General features: G+C 43.3%; 1 protein-coding gene across 3 annotated transcripts in view; it reads left to right on the top strand.

Annotated features, from left to right (window-relative positions):
- Positions 1-13,961, top strand: part of dntt (deoxynucleotidyltransferase, terminal) — a 144,596-nt gene that overhangs the window by 87,120 nt on the left and 43,515 nt on the right. For all 3 annotated transcript variants that reach the window (XM_036215509.1, XM_024296427.2, XM_024296425.2), the window contains 2 exons: positions 1,333-1,581; positions 2,945-3,028. In XM_036215509.1, coding sequence (XP_036071402.1) covers positions 1,333-1,581; positions 2,945-3,028 — 333 coding nt within the window. The remainder of the gene's footprint in view (positions 1-1,332; positions 1,582-2,944; positions 3,029-13,961) is intronic.

The following is a 13,961-nucleotide window of genomic DNA, read 5'->3' as shown; positions in this document are numbered from 1 at the left end:
AAAACAAAATTATTTCTTATTACATTTGTTCTCTTTCAGAAGAGAAATGACACACAGACATGTTAAAAACTCTAAAAACAGGATTTTCATCAGAGGAGTTATTTTTAAACACCCGAGGCATCGTCAGTGACTCTTAAATACAAAATCTTTAACTTTCATCCATTAACACGATCAACGTAATTCCAGCAGGTTCTGAAGGAGAAAAGCAGCTTGACGAGCTGCTTTTCTCCTTCAGAACACTGAGGAAAACCGTTCAACACTGGAGCTCCGGTCGGTGTTAAAAGGTTAAAAGTTTGAAAATCATTTAACAGTGAAAAATCTTTTAATACAGCATAGACAGATTTTCAGACTAATTTTGTCATGAGGCCCCATTCCTAATAAAGACACATAAATTACTTCTGAGTGACAGATTTCAGGAATGTTTTTTTCATTTACTTTCCAATTCAAGTTTAAATGTTGAGCCAGAAAGGAGACTGCCCCTGACATGGAGTCAGTGGCATCTGTGATCCACATCTGTTGTGTTCTGGGTCAGCGGCTGGCTCACTTCTGAGCTGCTCGTCATTCAGTTACAAGAAGAATTATCATTCACAGGTTTTGTTTTACCGCGTTTATTGTTGGAAGTTGGAGAATAACGTTTCATGATCATACATTTAAAATAGAATCTTCTGCTGGTTGGGATTTCTGGGATTCTTCTGGATCAGTTCTGCTGTGTGGTTCACACAAATGAGACCATTAAGTCTTTATTGATCATTTTAACTTTTGACTCTGTGGAGTTTTTGAGATGAAACTAGTTATCCTTTAAAGTTTGATCCGCACTTTTCCAGATACTGAGGGGTGATTAAAAGTAAACTTTGTTTTTTGACCTGCCATAAACCAATGTCTATGCACAGCTCCAGGGAGCAGTGCTCTTTTTGGATGCTGAAAAAAGCCTGGGCTAAAGATGAAAGGTGACTTGGTTTGCACTCTTGGCCCTTGGGTGCTCATTTGAGAAATATAGACTGGCTGTCCTCCTTCAAGTCGCCACAAGCCAAAATATTTTCAGGGCTCTTTCGTCTGCCAGTTTCTAAATGATTAATTCTTTAGGTTCTTCAAATATTAATGTCTATCTACAGTGAATACTATTGAATTATGTTGCTGTCTATGGTGAGCAATCGAGTGAATGCTTTAAATGTTGGACCTGCTTTTTCAATGAATATGTCTATATCAGGGGTGTCCAAATCCAGTCCTCGAGGGCCGGTGTCCTACATGTTTTCCAACCAACCTGCCATTCAAGCTTCTTATTGGCTTCATTGGCCTATATGAACTGGAGTTTTTTTTTTTTCTCTGTTTCAGGGCATTCTCCTCTTTTCCGATTATCAGTCGTCCTCCTTTGACATGTCAAAGCTTCCCAGCCACAGGTTTGAGGCCATGGACCACTTTGCAAAGTGCTTCCTGATCCTGAGGTTGGAGGGGCGTGAAGTGGAGGGAGGTCTCTGCAGAGCTGAGGGGGACAGCAGGGACTGGAGAGCTGTTCGAGTGGACTTGGTGTCACCACCCCCGGATCGTTTCGCCTTTACTCTTCTTGGCTGGACCGGTTCACGGGTATGGCGCTTTGGGAGGGGCTCAGACTGACCTATACTGTGTATGCAGCGATCATTCCTGGCTGAAACATACAATTTTATGTTGTTTGGAGGTGGCTGCAATGGTTGACCTCATGATTGGAAGATTGTAGATTTGGTTACCTTCTTGCCTGCCCATGTGTCGAAGTGTCCTCGAGCAAGACACTGAATTCCACATTGCTTTTGTTGGTTTTATGTTGGCGCCAGTGTTAGGTAGTGGAGCTCCATCGGTGTGTGAATGCGTGTGAATGGGACTGTGACTGTTAAGAACAATGGGGCTTCAATATAAACCTTTTAGAATTTTTTTGGACTAAAAAACCTTACAATAGTACCATAGAGAAATTTAAGGTGAAATTTTACAATGAGATAGATCAAATTTGCTCAGTATTGTAAACTTTTACCAAAATATATTTTTTAAAAAGCATCTACTGTAAATTCAAACAACTAACTTTAAGAGGAAACAGTCAGGGTTGTTTTATGAAAAAGTATTTTGTCTTTCATTATGCGCGACAGTCTTCAGACTGAGGTTGTGTCCGAATCCCTTCTCTACTCATTACCTTGTGCACTATAGAGTATAGAGTGTTAGCCCTTTTGTAGAGGTATCTGAATATACAGTTAAAATTTCCAGTGCCACAGAAATTTCCCAGAAGTCCAGTGTGCATCGTTGCTCACTAGATTGACGAATAAAGACCACAATGCATTATGGCTGTGCCAAAATATTGATAATGCGATATATCACGACATTTAGTCCTGCAATTGATTCTCGATGGGTTCTCGTCAAGTATCAATCTTTTATTTTCGTTAGGAGGCTCATCATACCAATTATCACAGTATCTCGATATCATCTATCGTGAGCCATGTATTGTGTATCGCATTGTGTCGTGAAGCACCCAGTGATTCCCAGCCCTAGAATGCATTGTTCTTGAACAATTTTTCAATTAAAAAATTATATTTATTCATTAAAAAAAATATATCAAACTTCTCATCTTCAGAACTCAGTCAATTTATAAATAGTCTTCATAAAATGTTTATATTTACTAGGTTTCTCCTTCAGGTTTGTACTTTGGTCGCTTAAAAAAAAAAACAACTAGTAGTGAACATAGTTTCCAGATTACTGTTAAAATCCAGGGCACTAGATAGTCCTGCATTGTACAGTTCTTTAGTAGTTGGATATTAGGGTTTTGTTGATTGGATACGGTTTTTATATTAAGTACTTTGAGAACAGTAGTTGAAAAAGTGACATGACAGGATTTAATGTGATTTGGGAGGAAATTCTGACACAGCCTACGTAGAAACAACATGCAAGGCAAATGAATGACTTTGAGTATTGTCTTTGCCTTTGACAGCAGTTTGAGAGAGACCTCCGAAGGTTTGCTCGACTGGAACGAAGGATGCTCCTGGACAACCACGCTCTATTTGACAAAACCAAGGTACTGTTTTACTTTGTCTATGCAACTAATGTCCATACTTACTTAGGCCTACATATATATTTACATTGTTCTTGGACTGATCATTTACAAAGAAGCCACAAAAACATGAACATCAGTTTTCTCATCAGTTTAAATTACATCTCTTAAATTTTGTTAAGAGTGGATGATTCTCTCCTGGTGGTTATGGGTTAGCGCCTTACATGGCAGCTCTGCCATCATCAGTGTGTGAATGTGTGCATGCAAATATGAGAGACATATGAGAGACACATCTCACCCATATGTGTCATGGGCATTAATGAAAGTAGAAAAGCACTGTATAAGTACACACCATGATTTATCTTGATAATCCATCAACAATTATTAATTTCTTTATTTTGGAATCAATAAAGTTTTATTCTTTTCTTTTCTAAGAATTGTTATTACAATTGTATTAAGTGCTAAAAGTAAACTGTTTTCTCTATTAAAATAAAGAATAAAATGAATAAATGCTCAGTAGTACCATGTTCTGTTTAACAGACTAAAGTTGTAAAAATGTTAGTTTAGCCTTTTTACTCTTAGGTTTGCTTTTGACTTTAGAACTTTGCCTTCATATTCACTTTTTATAGCAAAGACCATTTTAAAACATACATTTACAACAATTTTGAATTTTATTTTAGGACATTTGTAGTCATTAAAATGTGGATCTATACGACTAAAATAATACTTTTTGAAGAGGATGAGGAGCTGTGATGTGGTTTCTGTTTCTGTCAGTATTTGTGTTCATCCTCCTATACATGACTTTGTCACGGGGATGGAGTCCAAGTAAAGTGGGTATTTTCATTAGTTTTAGTTATTTTGTGCAATTGGGTTTTCATTGAAGAGAGGACCCCCCTCCCCCTACACAAAACAAACAAAAAATAAAACTTGAGGTTCATTCTAAGTCACTTCTTTCTACTGGAAGTCTTGGAACAGTCGATGCCTTCATGTTGACCTTGTCAGTCACATAAATCATCCCAGATACTTTAGTGTGAACATTGTTTACTGTCATATTGTTGGGGAGAAGTATATTAATTTTAGCTTTAGAGCGTGGTAAGAGATGGGCGGGGCTTGTTTCTCTGCAGGAATCTCAGACACGTCTTCAATTGAATGTAGGGATTGAGTTCATCAATGCAAGTTTGGTGTGACACATAAATGCCACCGTTTCTGCTCATGACAGTGCAATAAATCTGCTTTAAGGATGCAGGTGCACTGTAGGATCTATTGACAGCAGAACTCATGCGCTCTGTCTTTGCTAAGCCAGATAAGGTTTTTTTAAGCAAGATTCACTTTTCAGGGCCTCTGTTATTATATATAAGTAGACTTTCATTTTGAGTCTGATGTAATCATGTAAAACCCACAAACATCAAGTTCTTTTAGCGATGCAGAGGTGATGATTCTCCAGGAGAAAGTCAGGTGAGACAGCCAGCACGTTGAGTTCAGCGACTGACACTCCTTCATCCTGAAGGAGAGTTTAGTTTCAGGTGAGAGTTCTGATCAAGATCCATTGAGACCTGATCAAGATGGATTAGAGTAGTACCTAGTGTCACAAACAGGCAGACAGCTGGTTCCACATGCAGCAGGTTTATTAGTTCAGACAGGAACTAAGCACAGCTAAAAGTCCACAAAGCTAAACCGGAGTCAGACAGGCAGAGGTCAATCAAGAGCCTGAGATCCTTCTATAAGAGACTGGAGGTGTCAGAGTCCATGTGAAGATCAGGGCAGATGGCAGGCAGCCGGACTAAGCAGGGTCAGAAACAGAAGATCAGATCCACTTAGTCAGGCTCAGTGCAGTGTTAAAGTGTCCTGTGGGTAATTGTCAAATATGAATCAGCTGAGCAGCAACTGTGGAGTGTGCGCAGGGGTTGCTGGGAGATGTAGTGTGTTCAGTGCTCTGGAGATGGCTCCCACCGGGGAGGAAACATAGCTCTGACACTTTAGACAGGAACTTAGGATACTTAGGATACCATATATTTTCCAATAGTGGCCCTGGCATTTATTCCACAAATGTGGTGTTGCTTCCATCACAGACAGAATGGTGATACTAATGGGTTCATTTTGGGGTAAAATTTGGTCAAGAAATGCAGACAATAACACCAGATGAACATTTCAGGAATAACTATAATGATGAGAACATTGTTTATATGTTCTGATCAACACTGGCTGTGAATGTTTCTGTTCTCCTTGAAGCATCATCAACCTCTGTTTCAAAAATCCTCTTCGGGTGACTCATTATCCTGGAGACATGCGCACCTTTTCGTCTTTGCTCAATAATCCATGTTCAACCAGTTCTCTTGATTCATCATTCACTTTCTTTGTACTTTCACCTTTCTTTCACCATCTTTTTCTACAGCCGTCCTCTCAGCATCACCCATTCTTCAACAGGTTTAGGATCCACCCCAAATGTAGCAAATATATGCCTGTGACAAATGCAATCCCATCACAATATTTTGAGACATTTGAGATGTGAAACTAGAGACTTGACTAACAAAGAGTAAGTTATGGGCTTCTCTGGTCAGGCTTGTATTTTATAGATTAAAATCTTATCTGATCTCTTCAGACTTGGCGCCCACATGTGTGGACATCAAATTTTGGGTTATTTTACCACAGTATTCACTTCTGCTTAACTGGGGTGCTGTAGTGAAGGGTGTAGAAAGTTACCTCAAATATTAGCTCGTGTCTTAATAGGTTAAGGGTTGATAAAAAGAGGAAACTGAAAGTAAAGAATGACCAGCAAGTGTTTAACTAATATTATTTTTCACATGATAAATATACTAGTTTTAACCACCAAGGCAGAAAATTACAAAAAAAAAACAATTTACAAATAATCGTAAACAAATTTCCCCTTTGCATTATATTAGTTTTAGTCTTTGCTCCTATTCAAAACACGTAAAAATATCTGGTTGATCGACTTATTCATCTAAAATGTGCTTGCAAAAATGACAGGGAGTCAACAAAAGTTGTGGGGAAACATCAATGTCAGTAGCTGGCATCTTCACAGATCCTGTTTATCCCGTCCTCATGACTGTGCTTCTCCCTTTAAGGCAGCCAGAGCTCATTTCCAATTCATAAGGGACACAGCAAGCGGCTTGAGCTTGAACGTGGGCAGGACAAGGGTGTAAGGCGTATCGGAGCGCAGATCGACAGAGAAGACACCCTGTCACCGCAACGTCCCGTCAGACGCTTCCTCAGGGACAGAGGTCATGATCCTCCAGTTCACTGGACGGCAGCTCCCTGACAGATATTATACCAAACCAGCCAACTCAGATGGTGTTTATTCAAATGCAGGAGCAGAGCCAGTCTTGCTGACAGTGCAGCCATGCATGCACGGTGCAGTAGACAGCGAGAATCACACATTCTTGGCAGAAACAAGGTGCACCCTGGAGTTTTGTAAAAAGGTGTGTTAAGCACAAAGAGGAAAAGTAGCTTCTAGGAAGTGGATGCTCAAGAGGAAAGAGGTACAACGAAAAACCATTAGCCTTCTGAGGATTCTAGAGTGCTGCAAAATAGGCCAACTGTGTGTGCATGCACACTCCCGGGCTAATGCTAGGCCATCGCTTCCCAGTCTGCAGCTCCAAGGTCAGCAGAAAGCTTCATGCAGGACATTCAGTCAGAGAGCCGAGCACGACCCGTTTCTCATTCCCCGCTCCACATCACAGAAATAATTAACGTAATGAAGATCAATTAAGCATCCCGGTGTCTTTCCTGTCGCCACAACTCAAGCTGCTCCCTCTGTTAGCGCTCTCTGTGCCTCGGGCAGGAGTGAAGTCAACCCCCTTTCCCCTTTTTTTTCTTGCCCATGCTCACCATCACTCATTAATTGGTTGAACGTATGGCTGAGGAAAATGTGATAATGGGGCTTTCATCTTTTTCTTGTCCCTTCTAATTGGCCTACAGTTTTGGAGAGCTTCTGCTCTGCACGTGTGACTGATGTCAAAGAAGGGGGTTGGGGGGGACTGATGTCTGATTAAAGTGGAAACATCTTAGCTAAAACCAAAGGCGGTCATTTAAAGGACTTTAATCTTGTGGGCTTTTGCTGGATCCTCAATGGACACAAACTGGAGAAGGTGGTCTTTGTCTTATTATAAACGTGTGAAATAAGGTTTGATGGCAGCATTTTACTAATGAATCCCTCCCAATTAAGGCTAAACTCCAGGGAATTTCTTCAAATTACTGTTGAAGGGGATTCAAGGTGTCGAAAAAAAAGCACAAACCCATTTCAAATATGTTCCAGTATTGAACCGTTTTCTGCAAATAAGTTTGGCTGTTGAGATGAAACCTGATTTGTGTAAAGAGCCGGTTCAAAGAGGAGCATAATCAACAGCATTTACAGGAAATGACACAACAAAACAAGGCTGGAAGGGGGAAAACAAGACACATGTTGACAGTTGGAGAAGCTCAGACTCACAAACCTGTGCCGAAAATATTTGTTTTCCTATATTGGTTTATCCACCTTAAGGTTTTCTTGATGATTCCCATCATGCTGCCAAATAAAGTCAAATAGGAAGTTTTGCAATAAAATTAATGATCCATCCATCCATCCATCCTGATGCCCAAGCCATCTCAACTGGCTCCTCTCGATGCGGAGGAGAAGCGGCTCTACTCCGAGCTCTCTCTAGGTGACTGAATTTCTCACCCTATCTCTAAGGGATCGCCCAGCCACCCTCTGGAGAAAACTCATTTCAGTCGCTTGTAGTTGGGATCTTGTTCTTTCAGTCATGACCCAAAGTTCATGACCATAGGTGAGTACTGGAACGAAGATCGACCGGTAAATCGAGAGCTTTGCTTTCTGGCTCAGGTCTCTTTTCACCACAACGGACCGGTGCAGCGACGGCATAATAGCAGACGCAGCTCCAATCCACCTGTCGATCTCACGTTCCGATCTTCCCTCCCTCATGAACAAGACCCCAAGATATTTAAACTCCTCCACCTGAAGCAGGAGCACTCCACCCACCGAGAGGGCAAACCACCTTTCTCCGGTCGAGAACCATGGCCTCAGACTTAGCAGTGCTGACCCTCATCCCAGTCGCTTCACACTCGGCTGCAAACCACTCCAATACATGCTGGAGGTCCTGGCTCGATGGAGCCAACAGAACAACATCATCTGCAAAGAGCAGAGATAAAATCCTGTGGTCCCCAAACCAGATCCCCTCCGGCCCCTGGCTGCACCTAGAAATTCTGTCCATAGACTATGAACAGAACAGTTGATAAAAGGCAGCCCTGGACTCTCCTCTTCAGTACCCTGGCATAGACTTTCCCGGGAAGGCTGAGGAGTGTGATTCCCCGGTAGTTGGAACACACCCTCTGGTTCCCCTTCTTGAAAAGGGGAACCACCACCCCAGTCTGCTGGTACAGTGGTACGGTTCCTGTCTGCCACGCAACGCTGCAGAGATGTGTCAACCAAGACACTCCCACAGCATGCAGAGACTTGAGGTACTCAGGGCGAACCTCATCCACCCCCGGAGCCTTGCCACCGAGGAGCTCTTTGACTACCTCGGTGTCCTCCGCTTGGGTGATGGACAGTTCCACCCCAGTTTCCTCAGCCTCTACTTCCTCAACGGAAGGCGTGTCAGCAGGGTTGAGGAGATCCTCAAAGTATTCCTTCCACCGCCCGACAATGTCCACAGTTGAGGTCAGCAGATCCCCGCCTGCACTGAAAATGGTGCCTGCAGAAAACTGCTTTCCCCTCCTGAGGCGCCGGATGGTTTGGAAGAATTTCTTTGAGGCCAACCAATTGTCCTTCTCCATGGCCTCACCAAACTCATCCCAGGACCGAGTTTTTGCCTTCAAAACAGACCAGGCTGCAGCTCGCTTAGCCTGCCGATACCTGTCAGCTGCCTATGGAGTCTTACAAGCCAGCCAGGCCTGATCAATCAATAATCCTTATTACTCCCACAATGGGGAAATTCTCTCAGTGGTGGACAGCAGCCGCTGGACGGCGCTCTATTGCCGTCCAGCGATAGAGCGTCCAGTGATAGGACTCCTTCTTCAGCTTGACGGCATCCCCTTACTTCCGGTGTCACCACCGGGTTCGGGGGTTGCCGCCACGACAGACACCAAAGACCTTGCGATCACAGCTCCGGAAAGCAGCAGAGACAATAGAGGTGGAGAACATAGTCCACTCGGACTCAATATCACCAACCCCCCTCAGTACCTGCTTGCAGTTTTCCTGGATGTGGGAGTTAAAGACCTCTCTGACGGAGGGTTCAGCCAGACGTTCCCAGCAAACCCTCACAGTACTGCCGAGTCTTTCCGGCCTCCTTCCCTGCTAGCGAATCCAACTTACCACCAGGTAGTGATCAGTTGATAGCTCTGCCCCTCTCTTTACCCGAGTGTCCAAAACACACGGCCGAAGATTGCCTGAAACGACTACAAAGTCAATCATTGATCTCCTGCCTAGGGTGTCCTGATGCCAGGTGTATTGATGGACACCTTTGTGTTCGAACATGGTGTTTGTTATGGACAAACTGTGGAGTGCACAGAAGTCCAACAAGGAAACACCACTTGGGTTCAGGTCAGGGAGGCCATTCCTACAAATCACGCCACTCCAGGTGCCACTGTCATTGCCCACGTGGGCATTGAACTCCCCCAGGAGGATGACAAAGTCCCCTGTTGGGGCACTTTCCAGTACCCCTCCAAGAGACACCAAGAAGGCTGGGTACTCCGAACTGCTGTTTGGCCCGTAAGCCGAAACCACAGTCAGAGACCTGTCCCCCACCCCAAGGAGAAGGGACACCGGTGTGAACTCCAACACTTGGCGGCTGAACTGGGGGCTCACGAGTAAGCCCACCCTAGCGAGGTGACCCCGACTATATCTAGTCGGTATCTCTCAACCTCTTGCAAAAGTTCAGGCTCCTTCCCTCCCAGAGAGGTGACGTTCCATGTCCCAAAGCCAAATTCCATGACCGAGGTTTGGGCCGCCGAGGCACTCGCCTTTGGCTGCTGCCCGAACCACATTGCACTGGCCCCTTCAGATCTCTCCTGCAGGTGGTGGGCCCATTGGTGAGGGATCCCACGTCGCTTCTTCGGGTTGGACCCGACCGGGGCCCGTGGGAGGAGCCCCGGCCACCAGGCGCTTGCCTCCGAGCCCCAACCCCAGGCCTCCAGGGTGGGGCCCCGGTGACGCCAATCCGGGCGACGTAACAGGGTCTCTGTTTTTGTGTCTCATGAAGGGGTTCTGAACCGCACTTTGTCTGGCTCGTCACTCACTGTCTGCCATGGGAGACCCTACCAGGGGCAGGAGCCCCCGACAGCATAGCTCCTGAGATCACCCAAGCACTCAAACCCCTCCACAACGTTAAGGTGGCAGTTCAAGGAGGGGTTGAAATGAATGAAAAATAGGATATTTGCTTTTATCACTTCATCCAGATTTGTCACATTTCTTTGGCAAATCAGTTATCTTGTTGAAGGTTATCAAATCCAAATTTTATTTGTCTCATACATATACATACATAGTATATATGCAGTCCAATGTATTGCACAACCGTCTGACAGTATGAGGAATGATAACAATAAAAAGTCTGGTGACTGAGTAGAAAAGAAATGTCAACTAAATAAAAAAAACACTCTAGCATACTTAAGGTCACAAATATTCACAAAAGTTAAGTGTCCAAGTGCTGCAAAAGTGTCCATAGATGAAAGTGACATTGCTTTGTAGAAATTGTCCAGAATTTCCTGTGTAGAAGAGCCGAGGTTGAGCGGGGGTTTGTTTGTGTGGTGGAGGTGGGTGGGAGTCGAGGAAGACAGGAATCAGTTGAGGGTCCGAATAGTCCGCAGGAAGAAGCTCCTCCTCCTCTCTGTGTTGGCGTTCAGGGAACAGAGACATTCCCCTGACCTCTACAGAGAGAAGGGTCTGCCGTTGGGACGCATGACGTTTTTTAGTATCTTGTTAGCTTTGGTCCAAGACTGATTGTTGTAGGTGGTCTCCAGGTCAGGGAGCCTGATACTTATGGTGTGCTCGGCTGATTGTACCACCCTCTGGAGAGCTTTCCTGTCCTGTTTTGTGCTGTTTGCAAGCCAGGATGTGAAACTTCCTGTGACTTCCTGAAACCTTCAATGGTGCAGTTGTAGACGGTCATTAGTAACTTTGAGGGCAATTTTAAATGTTTCAGGCACCTGAGGAGACACTACTGGGCGTTAGCATAGCAGGACCATGTGAGATCCTGTGTGATGTGAACATCTTGCTGCTTGAAGCTGTCCACCCTCTCCATCGGGATCCCATTGGTTGTAAGGGATGCTAGTTTCTCAGCTGCTTTATGATAGCGATCAAGTTCTTGGTTTTGCTGACGCTGAGGAAGAGATTGTTGACTTGGCACCATATCTTCAGGTTTTTAATCTCCAGGTAGTCTGTCTCATTGTTGGAGATCAGACCTACCACCAGAGTATCATCTGCAAAATTCACAATGTGATGGAGCTGGAGGTGGCCACACAGCTGAAGGTATGGAGTGTGTAGAGTACAGCAGGGGGCTCCAGTGGCAAGATGACTGATTGGGAGAGATGGTTGCCACCCACACTGAGGTCTATCTTTTGGGAAGTTGCATATCCATAGGCACAGGGATGGGTGAAGGCCTAAGATCTCCAACTTGGTGGTGAGGAGGAGGGAATTATGGTGTAAAATGCGGATCTGTAGTCTACTGTAAATAGTTGTTCACATGGAGACAAAATGTGTAACACTGGATTTTTGATCCAAAAAAATTCGAGTGTTCATTGTGTTTTCCACAACCACTGAAATTCTCAAATATATATATATATATGTTTATTAATATTAATAAAAAAAACCTGCTGGCTTGATTGTTAATTTTGTCCCACATTGACCATATATCTTATAAAAGTAGCCCCGTCGTTTATTCCAAAACCAGAAAGAGGTTCTTCACAGACAGGCGTTTCTTCCATCACAGACAGAATGCTGATGCTAATAGGTTTTGTTTGGTCAAGAAATACAGACAAGAACAGCAGATGGTCATTTTAGGATTTATTGAAATGAGAACATTGTATTATGTTCTAATTAGCACTGTCTCTGAACGTTTCTTTTCTCTTTGAAGCATCATCAATTTCTGTATCAAAAAAACAGTTCTTCTAAATCATTGCTCGCTTTACTGCGCACCTCCACCAGGCAATTGTTTGCTTGCTGCTACAGCTGTCTTCTCAATATCCCCCGTCTGCTTGTGTCCTTCGCGGATACGGTCAGGATCTACCCAAAATGTTGTGTAGAGTCCTCACCAGAATGTTGTTTGGTGTACGGCATGAGGTTCAAACGCTAAATGGAATGAGAGTTTCTTGGCCATCGCTACACTGGCTCACAATACAAATACCACAGACACACTACCACTCTGCACCACTGTGCACCACGGTGGGTATTTTAAATTAGCCTGGCCACTATTACAGACCAGCGTCTAAAGTAACGACATAGGTGTGTGACATTTGTTCTCTGCATCTGACCCATTCCCTGGGGGAGTGGTGAGCTGCAGACACAGTTGCACTCAAGAACATTTTGGTGCTTTAATCCCCCCAATCCAACTCCTTAATGCAGAGTGTCAAGCATGGAGACTCTGGGTCCCATTTTTAGTGTCTGGACCTGGATTTGAACTCACAACCTTACAGTCTCAGGCTGGACACTCTACCACAAGACCACTGGGCTGGTTAAATACATTGGAAGATATCTTCATTGATCAATATCACCATCAGGGTGTAAACCATTGTTATAATAAGTTTCGGGGCCCACGTACACAGTTCAAATTTAATCTGATCTTTATTATTGATGAACAAGAAATGTTTTAACAGAGTTTTTTTTGGGTAGCCTCACATTATCTCTTCTCTCAGTTTCAAAATCACCCCCCCCCCACACACACACACATATATATATATATATATATATATATATTATAGATTTTGTAAAATCCTAATAGATCTGAAAGTGACAAAAAAAGTGTCTTATGTCCACAATAAAAGTTAACATAGGTTAGTTGTGTAAAAGTTAAATTTACCTTCTAAAATCATCATGAACCCATGTGTGATGTAAAGGAAGCATGGACACATTTATTAGTTTTCCATCTAAATTTGTCTATTTTCTTGAACATTTAAGAATAATTTGAATTGAAATGCGTCAGTGAAGAAAGTGCAGCAATGCTTTGTTGAGCAAATGTCTTTTTCATGTGGTTCACCTTGGTCTGTGTGTTTTTGGGGCTGAAGCCCATCCCAGCTGTCATCAGGTGAGAGGCAGGTGAACAATAGGAAGATCACTGATGTCTTAAAGGGCCACTCAGAGACAAAAAATCTCACACAGCCAGGAACTATAAATATTCACCTTTCATTCCCAAGGTAACTGTTAGATTTTCGGGAGACTAAATGAATACCACAGAAATGGAGACTCCCGCTGACTAACCAGGACTCAGATAGGACTGTAAAACACAGGAGTATTTGGTAGTGTTTTTTTTTCTTAAAGACCCAATAAAACTGGTGCTTTGGGTGTTTTCTAACATGTTCTTGTACAATTTTTCTTATGATGGAGAACATATATATAAAAGAATTTAAGATTAAAACAGTGTTTCTGAGTATTTCTTTATTCAAATCATGAAGACTCAGGAACAGATATAAACATGCCATTTAAACATTGTAACACAGCATTTGAAATAGATGGGCAAAGTCCCCTGCTCTGCTCTTTTCTGATGGGACCACTTGCAGACAAATAGTTCCATTCAGGTTTTTGTTTTCCTTGTCTGAACTAGTATTTGTCTCAAAACTGTACGGCTGGATTGCTCCAATATTCCTCGCTGTTTTTCTTGCACTGCTAATGTAACCTTAGGGTTGTGAGGGGCTATGAAGTACTGGGAGAGAGTGTTAAAGGGATGATGGGACATCACCTAAGGGTTACTTCCACACCATTGACTGTATAAGAAAGAACTGGACTGAACAACAACCC

This window comes from Oryzias melastigma, linkage group LG15 (assembly GCF_002922805.2).
Source record: "Oryzias melastigma strain HK-1 linkage group LG15, ASM292280v2, whole genome shotgun sequence".
Taxonomy (NCBI): Eukaryota; Metazoa; Chordata; class Actinopteri; order Beloniformes; family Adrianichthyidae; genus Oryzias; species Oryzias melastigma.
The sequence above is the reverse complement of the archived record's forward strand: the minus strand, read 5'-3'. Positions and strand labels throughout refer to the sequence as shown.